The sequence below is a fragment of the Scyliorhinus canicula genome, chromosome 17 (assembly GCF_902713615.1).
Source record: "Scyliorhinus canicula chromosome 17, sScyCan1.1, whole genome shotgun sequence".
NCBI classification, from domain to species: domain Eukaryota; kingdom Metazoa; phylum Chordata; class Chondrichthyes; order Carcharhiniformes; family Scyliorhinidae; genus Scyliorhinus; species Scyliorhinus canicula.
Window position 1 is genome coordinate 32596202 of NC_052162.1, and position 14372 is coordinate 32610573.

The window sequence follows — 14372 nt, forward strand, 5'->3', positions numbered from 1 at the left end:
ATGCAGTTTATCATCCATTTCTTGGCATTTTTGGGAAAGCATTGCTTTTGCTGAATAAATGGGCAGTTGAGTGTGCTTAAGAGAATGTCAGATGGTGTGTTGGGGTTCAAATTGGCAGGATGGCCTCAAATGAGTGTTATTTACTTTTTGACATCATGACCTGGCTACTTTGCATACTTCAGGTGGATGCACCCTGCACACATCAACACCCTCAATAAACTGGCATCTGGCGCATCTTGCACGCAAAATATGAGCACATATCATTCTTAGTTGTTTGCAGTCTGTTAGGTTTATCAATGCAAATTGTAGGAACATGTCAGAGAGTTCAAAAGTCGGTATTAAATTTTGTGCTACTGCAATGTTTTCAAATTGAATGAAATTGGAAGATTTTCACCCAGAAATTAGTTTTGGCCTTATTAATGGATGAAGGTTCAACACGTTTGTCTCGCATTCCTTTGATATTTCAATGCAGTATTAATGTGTTATTTTAAATGGGTTGCCTGCTCACTGCGACTAGGGGCTTTTCACAGTAACTTCATTGAAGCCTACTTGTGACAACAAACTATTATTATATTAAAGTAGCAGACATAGGAATGATGTTAATGTGATCATCTGTAAATTATGCCAGCAGAAATTTGAAACTTTTGTGTCATAACATTAATAAAAGCCTTCAGTAAAGTCTGGTAAATGTACTTCAGGATGACATAAGTCAGGACTTACTGCTTTGCCAGGGTACTCCCAATGAAATTCAGGTCTGGCATACAAAGGCATTTTTACTGTGCACTTGATAGACAGTGTATCCCCAGACAGCACCTTGATTCTTGCACTGGTATTAAGGTGAACATGTTTCACCCCTTCAACTGAGGATAAAAGATCAAAATATAATATACATGTAACAAAGCATAATAGGTTAGAAAACAAATGACACAGGAGTAATGCAGCATGTTTCATCTTTGCTATCTTTCATTGTACTGCTGCAAATAATTTAGTTGAACAAACTGGAAATTAAATGGTGGATGTTAATTGCATATTAATTGTATTTAAGTGTTTGCAGATGGTGGGCATTAACTAGAGATTTACTTACACCCTTATAAATAGGATCTCTAGTCAGCGATGGTGGTACAGTGGTGAGCATCGTTGCCTTCCAAACAGTTGACCCGGGTTCAATTCTCAGCCCTCTCAGTATAAAGCGGAACTGACTAAAAATGTTCACTGGGTTGGGAAATGCCATGTTTGTCATATGTATCTTGGTAAATAAATGCTTAGGAAACTTTGTAAAGATTGGCTCCAGTTCTACTTTCATCACCTTGTAGAACAGTGGCTGTCTTTGTTTGGTGAACCTTTGTCCTCACCAGAGCAAAGGATAATATCTAAGAGGCAGAAAGTATTTTTCTATGTGTTCCAAACAGTGCTAAGATGATGCATATTCAGGTTGTATTATAGCTAAGTTCAAGTATAAAATAATTTTCTCTTTACTCTGCCTCAAGCAATATGCTTTTACTCCAAACTTAGAAGAACGTTTTCTATAGCCAAAGCAAAATCCCTCATATTCTGGAACAGAATCTCTTTGGAGAGTGAGACACCATTCGTTTGCCCCTTAGGCTTGAGTTTGCTCTGTGGTTACCTTTGGTGAAGTACGCATTGTGAACAGCACTTGTGGTGTTCTTGTGTTGCTAAATTCAGGATGGTTGGCGTAATGTTCACAAAGACCACAAAATAGCTTTAACTTGAACAAAGCTATAAATTTATTAACACTACTAAGTTCAACTGCTTCTTACTTGTAGAAATGAATTCTTGGTACCATATGCTGTTCTTTGTGTTGCTACGTTCAGGACGGTTGGCGTAGTGTTCTCAAAGATGACAAAATAGCTTTAACTTGAACAAAGCTATAAATTCATTAGCACTACTAATTTGGATTTGGCATGTACTAAATAATATACAGTTGATAATTAACATATAATCTACACTCACCTACAACTAATCTCTACACTATAATGAACAATGATCTGTTCTTACTCACACTATCTTTCCTTCAGTCTGTCTCTGGCTAACTCCTTCACTTCTCTCTCCACCACAAGGCTTAGCATCAATGTATTATATACTTGTAACTGCAGCTCCTTCTTACATTTATGATAACGCCACAGCACTAAGGTTGGGAAGACTGGTGAGCTGCCACTTTCACCCAAAACAGGCGAGGAGCAGACCAGCGATGTTCAAATAAGGCCAGGCAGTTAAAATCAACCAGGCTCAGAGTGAAAACTGAAGGGCCAACTGTCCACTCACACTGGCTTACTAATGGGAGTTGAAATTAGCTCAATAAATTCGGAAGGAAAGCAAGCACTTACCTTCTCTGGATATCATAAAATAAGACTTGAAAACTTGATTATCCATCATGGTTTCGCACCACAGCATTCCAGAGGGAATATGTTCCAGGTTTCGAAAAATAAATCCCTGCTTAGGATCCCATATGATATTTGTCCCATTGATTTCAAAGATGGTGTATTCCTGTATCAGGTAGAAATCGTCAACTATTAAACTGAAGCCCATAATAAACAAGGTCAGTGTGAATTATCATGCAGAAAAAAGTGAACATTATTACTGGGTAATCATTGAAGAATTACATACTTGGGTACACGTAACCCTACATTTATGGAATTTCATACTTGGGTAAAGTTATAATTTCTTTAATTTATATTTGTTTTACATTTCTAATCAAATAAAAAAAGAAAAATATAAATAGTACCAAGTTTTATTTGATACTCAGTTTCATCACAGCAATGTGACATGTAAGAATGTCTCTGTTCATGGTTTAATCTAGAACCAGGAGGCACAGTTTCAAATTGATGGCCTGGATTTTCGTTCTTGAAGCGGGGCGCGGGAGTCCGGAAAAGGGCTGGTTCAGCCAGTCCGCTTTGGGAGAAAATGCCTGCAAGGATGTGATTTTCATTGTTTGTGTGTGCCTGGGGTTGTGTGATGAGGTCAGAGGCTGGGTTTTTGGGGGGATATTTTGAGGGATGGAGATGATAGGGGAGATGGGTGCAGCTAAGGGCAAGTCAAACGACCTGGTAAGACATTTGGAGGCAACCACAGGGGAAGCTGGACGCTGGGCCTGCCTAAGTACTGTGCAACTTTGTAGCAGTTAATTAAGAACAGAAAGCCCACTAACCCTCATCCCTAAAATTACCATACCCCAATGCACTCCCCATGCTCTATCCATGGCATCCTTTTGCTCCTCATTCCCCCGCATGCCAAGTTATCCCTTGCAAGAAACTCCTACGGCCCACATAACCTCCAATACCAATGCACACCCGTTCACCACTCTCACGGCCCTCATGCTCACATAGAAACATCAAAAATAGGTGCAGGTGTGGGCCATTCGGCCCTTCAATATGATCATGGCTGATCAAGCAAACTCCCGGTTTCTCTCCATATCCCTTGATCCATTTAGCCCCAAGGGAAATTCCAGCTCCCTCTTGAATTTATACAATGAACTGTCCCCAACAGCTTTCTGTGGTAGAGAATTCCACAAGTTCACAACTCTCTGAGAGAAGAAGTTCTTCCTCATCTCAGTACTGAATAGCTTACCCCTTATCCTTAGGCTGTGACCCCTAGTTCTGGACATCCCCAACATCAGGAACATTCTTTCCTCATCTAGCCTGTCCAGTCCCATCAGGATTTTATAGGATTCTATGAGAACCCCTCTCATTCTTCTAACCTCCAGTGAGTAGAAGCCCAGTCAATCCAGTCTTATTTCAGTTGTCAGTCTTGCCGGGAATTAGTCTGGTGAACCTTCGCTGGACACCCTCAAACTAGGAGACCAAAACTGCACACAATACTCAAGATGTGGTCTCACCAAGGCCTGTATAACTGCAGCAAGGCGTCCCTACTTCTGCACTCAAATCCTCTGGCTATGAAGGCCAGCATGCCATTGGCTTTCCTCACCGCCTCCTGTGCCTTCAGTGACTGTTCCACCATGATACCCAGGTCTCGTTGCACTTCCCCTTTTCCTAAACTGCCACCATTCAGATAATAATCTGCCTTCCTGTTTTTGTCACCAAAGTGGATAACCTATCATTTACCCACATTATATTGAATTTGCCAAATATTTTCCCACTCAGCCAGCCTCTTTGCATCCTCTTCACACCACACACTGCCACCCAGCTTAGTGTCATCTGCAAATTTGGAGATAGTGCATGCAACTTCTTCATCCAAATCATTAATGTATGTTATGAACAGCCGGGGTCCCGGCACTGAACCCTGCACTGCGCGTCTAGTCACTGCCTGCCAGTCTGAAAAAGACCTGTTTATTCCCACTCTCTATTTCCTGTCTGCCACCCAGTTCTCTATCCATGTCAATACATTACCCCCAATACAATGAGCTTTAATTTTGCTCACTAATCTCTTGTGTGGGACTTTGTCAAATGCCTTTTGAAAGTCCAAATACACAACATCCACTGGTTCACCCTTGTCCACTCTACTGGTCACATCCTCAAAAATTCCAGAGGATTTGTCAGGCATGATTTCCCTTCAGTGAATCCGTTCTGACTTGGACCGATCCTGTCCCCATTTCCCAAATGCTCATTTATTTCATCCTTAATAATTGACTCCAGCATTTTCCCCACCACCAATGTCAGGCTAACCGGTCTATGATTCCCCGTTTTCTCTCTCCCTCATTTTTTAAAAAGTGGGGTTACTTGCTGGAAAATGATCACCAATTCATCCCTATTACTAGGACCACTTCCTAAGTACTCTGGGATGCAGAGCATCAGGCCCTGGGTTTTAATCCCATCAATTTCCCCAATACAATTTCCTGACTAATAATGATTTCCTTCAGTTCTTCCTTCATGCTAGACCCTCTGTCCCCCTAGCATTTCCAGAAAGTTATTTGTGTTCTCCTCAGTGAAGACAGATCCAAAGTATTTGTTCAACTGGTCTGCCATCTCTTTGTTGCCCATTATGAATTCACCTGATTCTAACTATACGGGACCTACATTTGTCTTCCCCAGTGTTTTTCTCTTCACATAACTATGGAAGCTTTTGCAGTCAGTTTTTATGATTGGTGCACACTTTTGCTCGTTTTCTATTTTCCCCTTCCGAATGAAACCGTTTGTCCTACTCTGCTCAATTTTAAATTTCTCCCAGTCCTCAGGCTTGCTGCTTTTTCTGGTCAATTTATATGCCTCCTGTTTGACTGTAGCACTATCACTGATTTCTCTTGTTAGCCATGGTTGAGCCACCTTCATCGTCTTACTCTTGTGCCAGACAGTGATATTTAATTGTTCAAGTTCTTCCATGTGTTCTTTAAATGTCTGCCATTGCCTATCCACTGTCATCACCTGAAGTATCCTTTGCCAGCTATCGTAGCCTATGCGCATCTCGGACCATCAAAATTAGCTTTCACAGGCAGCATGGTGGTGCAGTGGTTAGCATTGCCGCCTCACGCCGCCGAGGTCCCAGGTTCGATACCGGCTCTGAGTCACTGTCCATGTGAAGTTTGCACAGTCGCCCCGTGTTTGCGTGGGTTTCGTCCCCACAGCCCAAAGATGCGCCGGGTAGGTGGATTGGCCACGCTAAATTGCCCCGCAATTGGAAAAAATGAATTGGGTACTCTAAATTTATTTTAAAGAGGTTTGCTTTCACGAGTCAGGCTGGACACTCTGGACTCCTTCTAGAATCTTTCTAGAATCTCAGCCAAGCTTTAATATTTATTCTTGGTTGAGAGCCCTGACATACAATAAAGTACTAACGGACCTGAGTCCCAGAGAAAACATTGCTTGATTGACATTCCTGGCTCTCTGAACTCTGCTATAAATGTCACAATGTTTATTTACACTAGGTTGAGGTATTTCAAGTGCTTACAGTCACAACTATTAAAATGTTAAAGGGTCTGGACGTTTTTATTGCCCTATAGTGAAATAACGTCTTTTAAAAACAGAGTGGAAAGTTATGATTGACCTATAAAAGCTTTTTCTTATACTTTTTACTGTCACTATAGGTTTCATTGGTTTGAAACAGTGTATAACACGTGAAGGGGTACGGAAGAGCCATAGCTTAGCATGGGAGGGAAACTGCACCTTCGGGAGTTGTTTGGCATGGTTATGCCTTGGCATGGGGTGCGGGTTCAAATGAAGAGGACCTTTTGAACTTACCTTTTAAATGGTCCTGTAGAATTCACCAAAGTAGCATGCATGAACCAGCAGAAAACTAGGTTTATTGAGCATAAACTAAGCATCCACGCCCCAAAGGGTCTCCCTCCTCAACCTGCACCTCACTTGATAATATGTAAGGGGGGGGGGGGGGGGGGTTCCCTTAGTTAAGGAGAAGCCCGCCCCATTACCGGGAAAGTTCATATTCCGTGGAGGCACGGGAATCGGATTGTCTTTATACAGTGGCCTCCTTGAGGGTTGTAACACTCCTCTCCGTCACCAAGTCTGGAGAGATGTCCATGCCTGTGGACTGGACTGATCTGAGGCTTCGCTAGCCTTTTTCGTCCAAAGATGGTTGTCGGGAGCCTGTGGTCATTTACCGGACCTGTGAGCGCAATTTTCGTGTGGAGCACTTGGGTGGTGCCGACAAAACCAATGAGGTGGTGGGATATGGCACCGGCGGTGGCAACATCTCCATGTCCGACTCTGATTCGGAATAAGGCGGGACGGCACCCGGTATCTTGGCGCCTTCGATGTCTGACTCTGGCACAACTGGGGACAATGGTGATAATAGCGGCTGAGGTGGTAACACCAGGCGGTGGACCGACCCAGATTGGAGCCTCTGGAACCAGGTCCAGTGTGTCATGAACGCGGCTGCGGAAATGGCCCATGTATCAATTAGACTCGTGCCACTGCTCCTGCACTCAATATGAGACAAGTCCTGGCCATGCCATCACAAAGCCTGGAATCCATGCGGTCCCGTCTCCAAAGTTCCAGATATGCATGAACCAGCAGAAAACTAGGTTTATTGGGCATAAAGTAAGTCTCCACTCCCCAAAGGGGGGGGGGGGTTCCCTTAGTTAAGAGGAAGCCCGCCCCATTACCGGGAAAGTTCATATCCCGTGGAGGCACGGGAATCAGATTGTCCTTATACAGTGCCCTCCTTGAGGGTTGTAACACTCATCTCCGTCACCAAGATATCACCAAGAGTAAATGTGCGCAAAGGCGTATACCGGCCTGCGTCAGCCTCCATCCTGTACTGGTTACGGCGGATTTTCCCACCAATATCCAGGATGACCAAACTCGACTGGATGCGGAGACTGGGGCAACCCCTGACGTGGCTTGCGGCGTCGTTCGGTAGCAAAATAAAAAATGCTGAGTCTTCCAGGAATGGTGGTCTGCTTCTTCATGCCGAGGTCAAAGGTCTGGACGGTCTGCTTCGCTTATCCATTTAATGCCAGGTTGGTGGGAGTGGTATGCAGGTGGCGAATTCGGTTTATGGCCATGAACGGCCTAAACTTCACACTCACGAAAACCGTTCCGTTATCTGAAACCAGCAACCCAGATATTCCATGCGTGCTGAATGACGGTTGTCGTCACTCGATGGTGGCCCAAGCAGTCGTCACTTACGTCTTGTGGAGATCCATCCACTTCAAGTGGGCAGCCTCGGCGATGAGGAACATTGCCCCCAGAATTGTCCCACAAAGTCTATCTGGAAGCAGTAACAAGGATGGCCCAGCCATCCCATCCTCATCGCCAATGTAGAATCCGCCAAAGTAGCACATATGAGCCAGCAGGTAGAGAACAATAACTAGGTTTATTCGGTATGCAACAGGTCTCTACTCGCTAAAGGGTCTCCCTCCCCTACCTCAACCCGGATCGGGGTTTATATGGAAGTGAGGGTTCCCCTAGTTATTTTCACATCTCCATGAAGCACTTAAACTGATAGCATGCGTCATAGTCTCTTTCCAAAAAACTGGCATTGCTGGGCACCCCATCATGCATGTTTTAAACAGATTCAGTCAATCCCTGTGTGTGTTGGGCAGTCTCCTAGAGTTAACGTGTGCTCAGTTCAATCTCTTGATTTGTAAAGGGAGCAACCTCACGTAAATGTGCCATTTTAGGCTGGAAACAACTAGTGGTGTTACGTCAGACCATATCTAATAATGTCCAAGATCTTGAGGAAAAGTTTTACCAAAGTAATCAGGCAATACCGCAGATGCATACAACCTTCTCAAAGAAAATTAGGGATGGGCAATAATTGCTGGCCAGGGCAGCGACACCCACATTCTGAAAGCGAATAAAAAGAACTTGGCAAAATTTCTATTACTGAATCCTGCGCTTTGCTTTTCCCAAGTTACATCTTTCTGCTGCTACAGTACACGGTTCACAACGGTCCATGTTTAGTTAGTTCTGTCCTTATTTATCTCTAAAACCTTCAACACTGTTTACATAAAGTCATGCCTTCAGCTCGGAATTAGTTATATTAATTGAAAATCTGTTTCGCATATGCACTATTATGGTGAAAAAATTCTCATCCTCACCCTCACTTGATGCTTGTTAATTTTCTACATCATTGCTCTAGTTCTGCACTTGTAACCCAAATTGAACAGACTGCTTTCGTCTGTGCCATTTTTGCCTCTTCGCCTTCCAAACATCTATATATCATATTCCTCCACGGCTTCCTGACAAAACAAATTTGTTTTTATTTCTGCCACTGATTTCAGTTGTTGGGAATAAAATTGTACCTGTGGGTTATTGGCTAACAGCAACATTTTTTATACTTAATCAATCTGGCAAGGTAAATGCAAAATATATAACAAATCCTTAATTGCAGCCAGGGATTATTGTCAAATAAGAATGGCAGGGAGATGAACAACTTTTGGTTGACTGCTTAGGTTTGCCAATTATTACTTGTTGCGATGATGCACAAGAGACAATACATAACTGAATATCAATTTGTAATGAATATTAATTGTTGCCTTCTTAATGTAAGGATAATTTGGTACCACATTAAAAGTACTGAAATTAATGTCCCTGACATTTTCATTATTTTGTTTTGCCACAAGGAGGAAATTCTGTACCCAATTATAGTTGAAAAATATGTTGGACATCAAAATAAACAATTTTCTCAAAAGGTACATCATCATCTAAAAGAGAGTTGACAGAATAGTGACACAACCTGCTCATTGGTCCTAAATCTGTTGAGATTTTTATTTTCTTTCAACAGATGTGAATGGTAAACCAAGAGGAACAGTAAGCAAACATTCTGAAAACACACCAATCAGAGGGACTACTTAAATCAAGTAAAGTCTATAACACTGCAAGTCACATTGGAACAGAATTGACGTCAACTCTCCAGATAATGAGAAAGACGTTTCCATCTGCAACAAGAAATGTCCATACCCTTCTAACCTAATCAGGCAGCCATATAGCTCCACCACAAAGTTTTGCAAATTATAATAATCTTTATTATTGTCACAAGTAGGCTTACATTAACACTACAATGACGTTACTGTGAAAAGCCCCTAGTCACCATATTCCGGCGCCTGTTTGAGTATACTGAGGAAGAATTCAGAATGTCCAATGCACCTAACAGAATGTCTTTCGGGACTTGTGGGAGGAAACCGGAACACCCCAGGCTGAAATCATGTTTGGTGGGGGGGCGCACAATCAAAGTTTACTAAGGAATCGGGCCCGTCGGCGTTCCAGCGATTCTCCGGGCCTCGAAAATCCACGTGTCCGCGCATTACTCTGCGTGGCTGGGGGGCCATTGCCAGAGGCCCGCCCAGCGATACTCCACTCCCAGCAGGCCGAGATCACGATGGCGTGGTTCTAACCACGTATGGCCTGTCGGGAACCTCACGTGGTGGCTGCGGACTCAGTCCACGGCCGCCCTGGTGAGGCGCGGGGGGGGGGGGGGGGGCAGGCACTGGGGGGGGGGGGGGGTCTTATCTTATGGGCGGCCGTGGCACTAATCGGGCCAGAAGGATCCTCGGGCACGCTGCTGATCGGGGGCGCCTAGATTGTTGGTGTTTGTCCACGGCCCGAGTCCGTCATGGCGCTCGGCGTGGCCGCTGGAGGCAACCGCTGTATGCATGCGCGGACTTGAAACCAGAGTGAGGGGGCCCACTTCCACAGCCAAAGCTGTGTGAAGCACTCTGGGTCCCTACTAGCCCCCTGAAGGTAAGTGAATCGGGTTGTTTTTTTTCGAGGAAACTCGGGAGTGCAAGGCCTGCGTTTATACGCTGGAATGGTGACATAGCCCCATTTTCGGAGACTCTAGCCCGGTGTCTGTGTGGGTTTCCTCCGGGTGCTCCAGTTTCCTCCCACAGTCCAAAGATAGGTTAGATGGATTGGCCATGCTAAATTGCCCTTAATGCCCAAAGCGTTTAGGTGGGTTACTGGGTTACGGGGATAGGGTGGAGGTGTGTGCTTAGAGAGGGTGCTCTTTCCAAGGGCCAGTGCAGACACGATGGGCCAAAGGGCCTCCTTCGGCACATTAAATTCAATGAAAGGCGCATTCAAAAAAAGTCAACATTTAAAAGCCCACAGAAACAACTGCAAAAAGGCCGTTCGTAATGGAAAATGCTCAGAAATTGGCCCACCTATGCCACCCAGCATTCCATGGAGTACTGGAATGGGACCTAAATAACCCTTGAAAACTGACATAGACACCAATGAGTGGACCTTTGCAATACATTAGTCAATAGATGTTGACAATGTATCAGATCAGACAATGGGTAGAGGATCACAGGAGTAGGAGCCATTCAGGCCTGCTCCTCAATTCAATAAGTTTATGGATGACCTGGCTGTAATCTCAACTCCACTTTGCCATCAATCCCCATAACTCCCCAAATCTGTGCATTCTTACCATTGCAGCAATCTCATATCCTGGGTTCAGGAACTGTCCATTAACATTCGCCATGTTTCAATGGGGATGATCCTAATTATCGCACTATCAGGTTTCACTTAAATTGGACAGTTTAAAAAATGTTTTTTTACAGGATGAGGGATTCGCTGGTTGGCCCTGTATTTGTTGCCCATCCCTAATTGCCCTTGAGAAGGTGGTGGTGATCCGCTGCAGTCCATGTGGTGTAGATACCCACTATGCTATTAGAGAGCGAGTTCCAGGATTTTGACTCAGTGACAGTGAAGGAACAGTGATATATTTCCAAGTCAGGATGGTCAGTGGGAGGGGATCTTCCAGGTGGTGGTGTTCCCATGTATCTGCTGCCCTTGGCCTTCTAGATGGTAGTGGTTGTGGGTTTTGAAGGTGCTGCGTAAGGAGACTTAGTAAGTTCCTGCAGTGCATCTTGTAGATAGCACACACAGCTATCACTGTGCGTTAGTGACAGAGAGAGTGAATGCTTGTGAAAGGGAAGCGAGCTGCTTTGTCCTGGATGGTGTCAAGCTTCTTGAGTGTTGTTGGAGCCACACTCATCCAGGCAAGTAGTGAGTATTCCTGACTTGTGCCTTGTCAGTCGTGGACAGGCTTTGAAGGGTCAGGTCAGAGGCTAGGAATCCTGCAGCAAATAACTCACCTCCTTACTCCCCAAAGCTCGTCCACCACCTACAAGCCACAAGTAGCCACGGTATTTATATGGTTAGTCCAGTTCAGTTTCTAGTCAATGGTAACCCCCAAGATGTTAATTCTGTGATGTTTGAGAATACCACTGCCAAGCAATGCAGGAGTACATTCAGACACAGTGAGTCCCTATAGCTTGTTAGCCTGTAAGTATTACTTACCATTCTATATTACTACAGTTCCATATAGTGGTTTTACAGAGGTGGTTAGCACTGCTGTTTCACAGCGCCAAAGACCTGAGTTTGATTCCAGCCTTGGGTGACTGTCTGTGTGGAGTTTGCACGTTCTCCCCGTGTCTGCATGTGTTTCCTCCCGGTGCTCCAGTTTCCTCCCACAGTGCGAAGGTGAGCAGGTTAGGTGGATTGGTCATGCTAAATTGCCCCCTGGTGGGATTATAGGGGTAGGACATGGCAGTGGTCGTCGGTAAGGTGCTGTTTCAGAGGCTTGGTGCAGACTCGATGGACTGAATGTATTTTGTATAAACTGTTGAAAAGAGTTGTGACTCTCAATCATTTCTTCGATCTGAACTGACTCAGGTCAGTTCTTATCGTTAGGAGTAAAGGATCGGAGCTGCAGATTCACTTACCTACCAAACTGCCTGGGTGGGATTCTCCGCACCCACGCCAGGTCGCAGAATCGCCGGGGGGGGGGGGGGCGCTATTCCCATGACACGCCCCGACGCCGGTCCGCCAATTCTCCGGTCACTGGAGAATTGGCGCGGAGCGGTCGACGTGGCCGCCCCCCCTCCGCCGATTCTCCGCGCACGATGGGCTGAGTGCCCGCCGAGTTAGGCCAAGTCCCACTGCCGCCGTTCTCGTATGGTCCTACCTGGAGGGACCTTGGCATTCATGTTGCGGGGGGGGCGGACTGGTGGGGGGGAGGGGTAATCTGACCCCGGGGGGGCCTCCATGGTAGGGGCCTACCGATCGACGGGCGGGCGTATCCTGTAGCTCTTCGCCATGTTGCGTCGGGGCCGGCTCAGAGACCGCAACCCACGCGCATGCGCGAACTCGCGCCGGCCTTTGCGTGCATGCGCGGACCCGCGCCACCGTGCTGGCCTCCTGTGCGACGCAGGATCGCTGATCCTAGGGGCGGAATGATGTCAGCGTAAAACGCTCCGGCGTCAACACTTAGCCCCAGGATCTGAGAATCCCGCCCCCTGTAGCACTATTCTGAAGAAAAGAAAGGGAATTCTCCCCAGTTTCCTGTCCAATATTTATCCCTCAACCGATGTCACTAAGAACTGAAACAAATTATTTGTTCAGGTATCACAATGTTGGTTTTGGGAACAAATTGTCTGCCGCATTTCCTTGTGACAACATTTCAAAAGCACTTTGGGACATCCTAAGGTCATGAAAGAAGCTATGTGAATAAAATATGCTCTTCCTTTTTATACCTGGAATGACTTCTTCGTTCTTCCCACCAGCTGCTCAGCTGCAGCCTTGTGGGAAAACTGTGGCATCAACACCTTTTAGGGAACAGTTAAAGTGTCATTGGGATGCCATTGGTTGAAAAGGACATTCCGCATCTGTATAAATTGATCAGGCCTCTGCTTCCGACGTTATATTGGTTCCACGCTAATTGAAATCCGACCCTGAAACTTTAAATTGAAATAGCGTCCATATTGTTGAATGTCGGTGGTGAGTTGACGTGGATAAATTGGGCAGATTAAATTATTGAAATGTTAGTCAGTTATGTCTTCCAACTGCACAGCCGTGAAGTTTACTAGAGGAAAGCGTACAGTTCTGAGCCGCTAATTCAGCTGTTTGTTTTTTAACAGGCCGGTTACTGCCAGGCAGGTTGTGTTGAATGTAACCTCCCCGTCTACCCTCCCACCCAACCCCCACCCCCACAGGAAATCTGCCCAAATCGGCCCTATTGCTGTGACTTTTCCTCTGGATTCCTCGATGATATTAACCAGCGAAGAAATTTAAAGCACTTGTTCTGAGGAGACACAAGCATTTAGCAGTCGGACAACAGGTCAGCACGGTAGCATTGTGGATAGCACAACCGCTTCACAGCTCCAGGGTCTCAGGTTCGATTCCGGCTTGGGTCACTGTCTGTGCGGAGTCTGCACATCCTCCCCGTGTGTGCGTGGGTTTCCTCCGGGTGCTCCGGTTTCCTCCCACAGTCCAAAGATGTGCAGGTTAGGTGGCTTGGCCCTGGATAAATTGACCTTAGTGTCCAAAATTGCCCTTAGTGTTAGGTGGGGTTACTGGGTTATGGGGATAGGGTGGCGGTGTTGACTTTGGGTAGGGTGCTCTTTCCAAGAGCCGGTGCAGACTCGATGGGCCGAATGGCCTCCTTCTGCACTGTAAATTCTATGTAAATTCTATGAGGTACAAAAGGTGAAATGTTCCAGTCACAAAGGATTAACTCTAATATCATGAATAAATAATAAAGACATTTTAAAAAATTCCTTCAGCCAAATTAGAAGGGGTAAATCTTGGGAACTTTGTGATATTTTGCCATGCAATGAGGGCTGAATTAAAATAAATAAATAAAATTGCACAGTGATTGATTTGGAGGTGTACGATGAGAAAATGTAACTCACTATCCTGCCTCCAGGGCTACGTGCCCAAAATGAATATCACTCTACAGCTCACATGGCTTCAGGGCCAGTACAACATTTGTGACAGAAGATCCCAGTTTGCATACAGTATTGAGGCTTCTTGTAGGAAGGCCCAGCTTCTCCAGCAAATATGGTGCATAGCAATCCTAACCCTGCCACGGCCAGCTTCCGTCAAGTTGAGTTGAAATTGGCCCTTGTCTCTCTTGGGTAATAACTAGCCATTAGCTGGTCTGTGTTTTTGCACATTCTGGCCCACTATCAGCACTGCAAACCACATCATCCCAGT

At 45.4% G+C, this 14372-nt stretch overlaps 1 protein-coding gene across 2 annotated transcripts in view; it reads right to left on the reverse strand.

The window, feature by feature from the left end:
- The window catches only part of kdrl (kinase insert domain receptor like), a 218345-nt gene that overhangs the window by 122169 nt on the left and 81804 nt on the right, over positions 1 to 14372 (reverse strand). The window contains exons 1-3 of one of the 2 annotated variants that reach the window (XM_038775503.1): positions 8471 to 8551; positions 2346 to 2505; positions 721 to 860 (exon numbers count right to left, since the gene is read on the reverse strand). In XM_038775503.1, coding sequence (XP_038631431.1) covers positions 721 to 860; positions 2346 to 2412 — 207 coding nt within the window. In that variant the 5' untranslated portion in view covers positions 2413 to 2505; positions 8471 to 8551. Of the gene's footprint in view, positions 1 to 720; positions 861 to 2345; positions 2506 to 8470; positions 8552 to 14372 lie in introns of those variants that run through there. The other variant, XM_038775502.1, reaches the window with a different exon arrangement.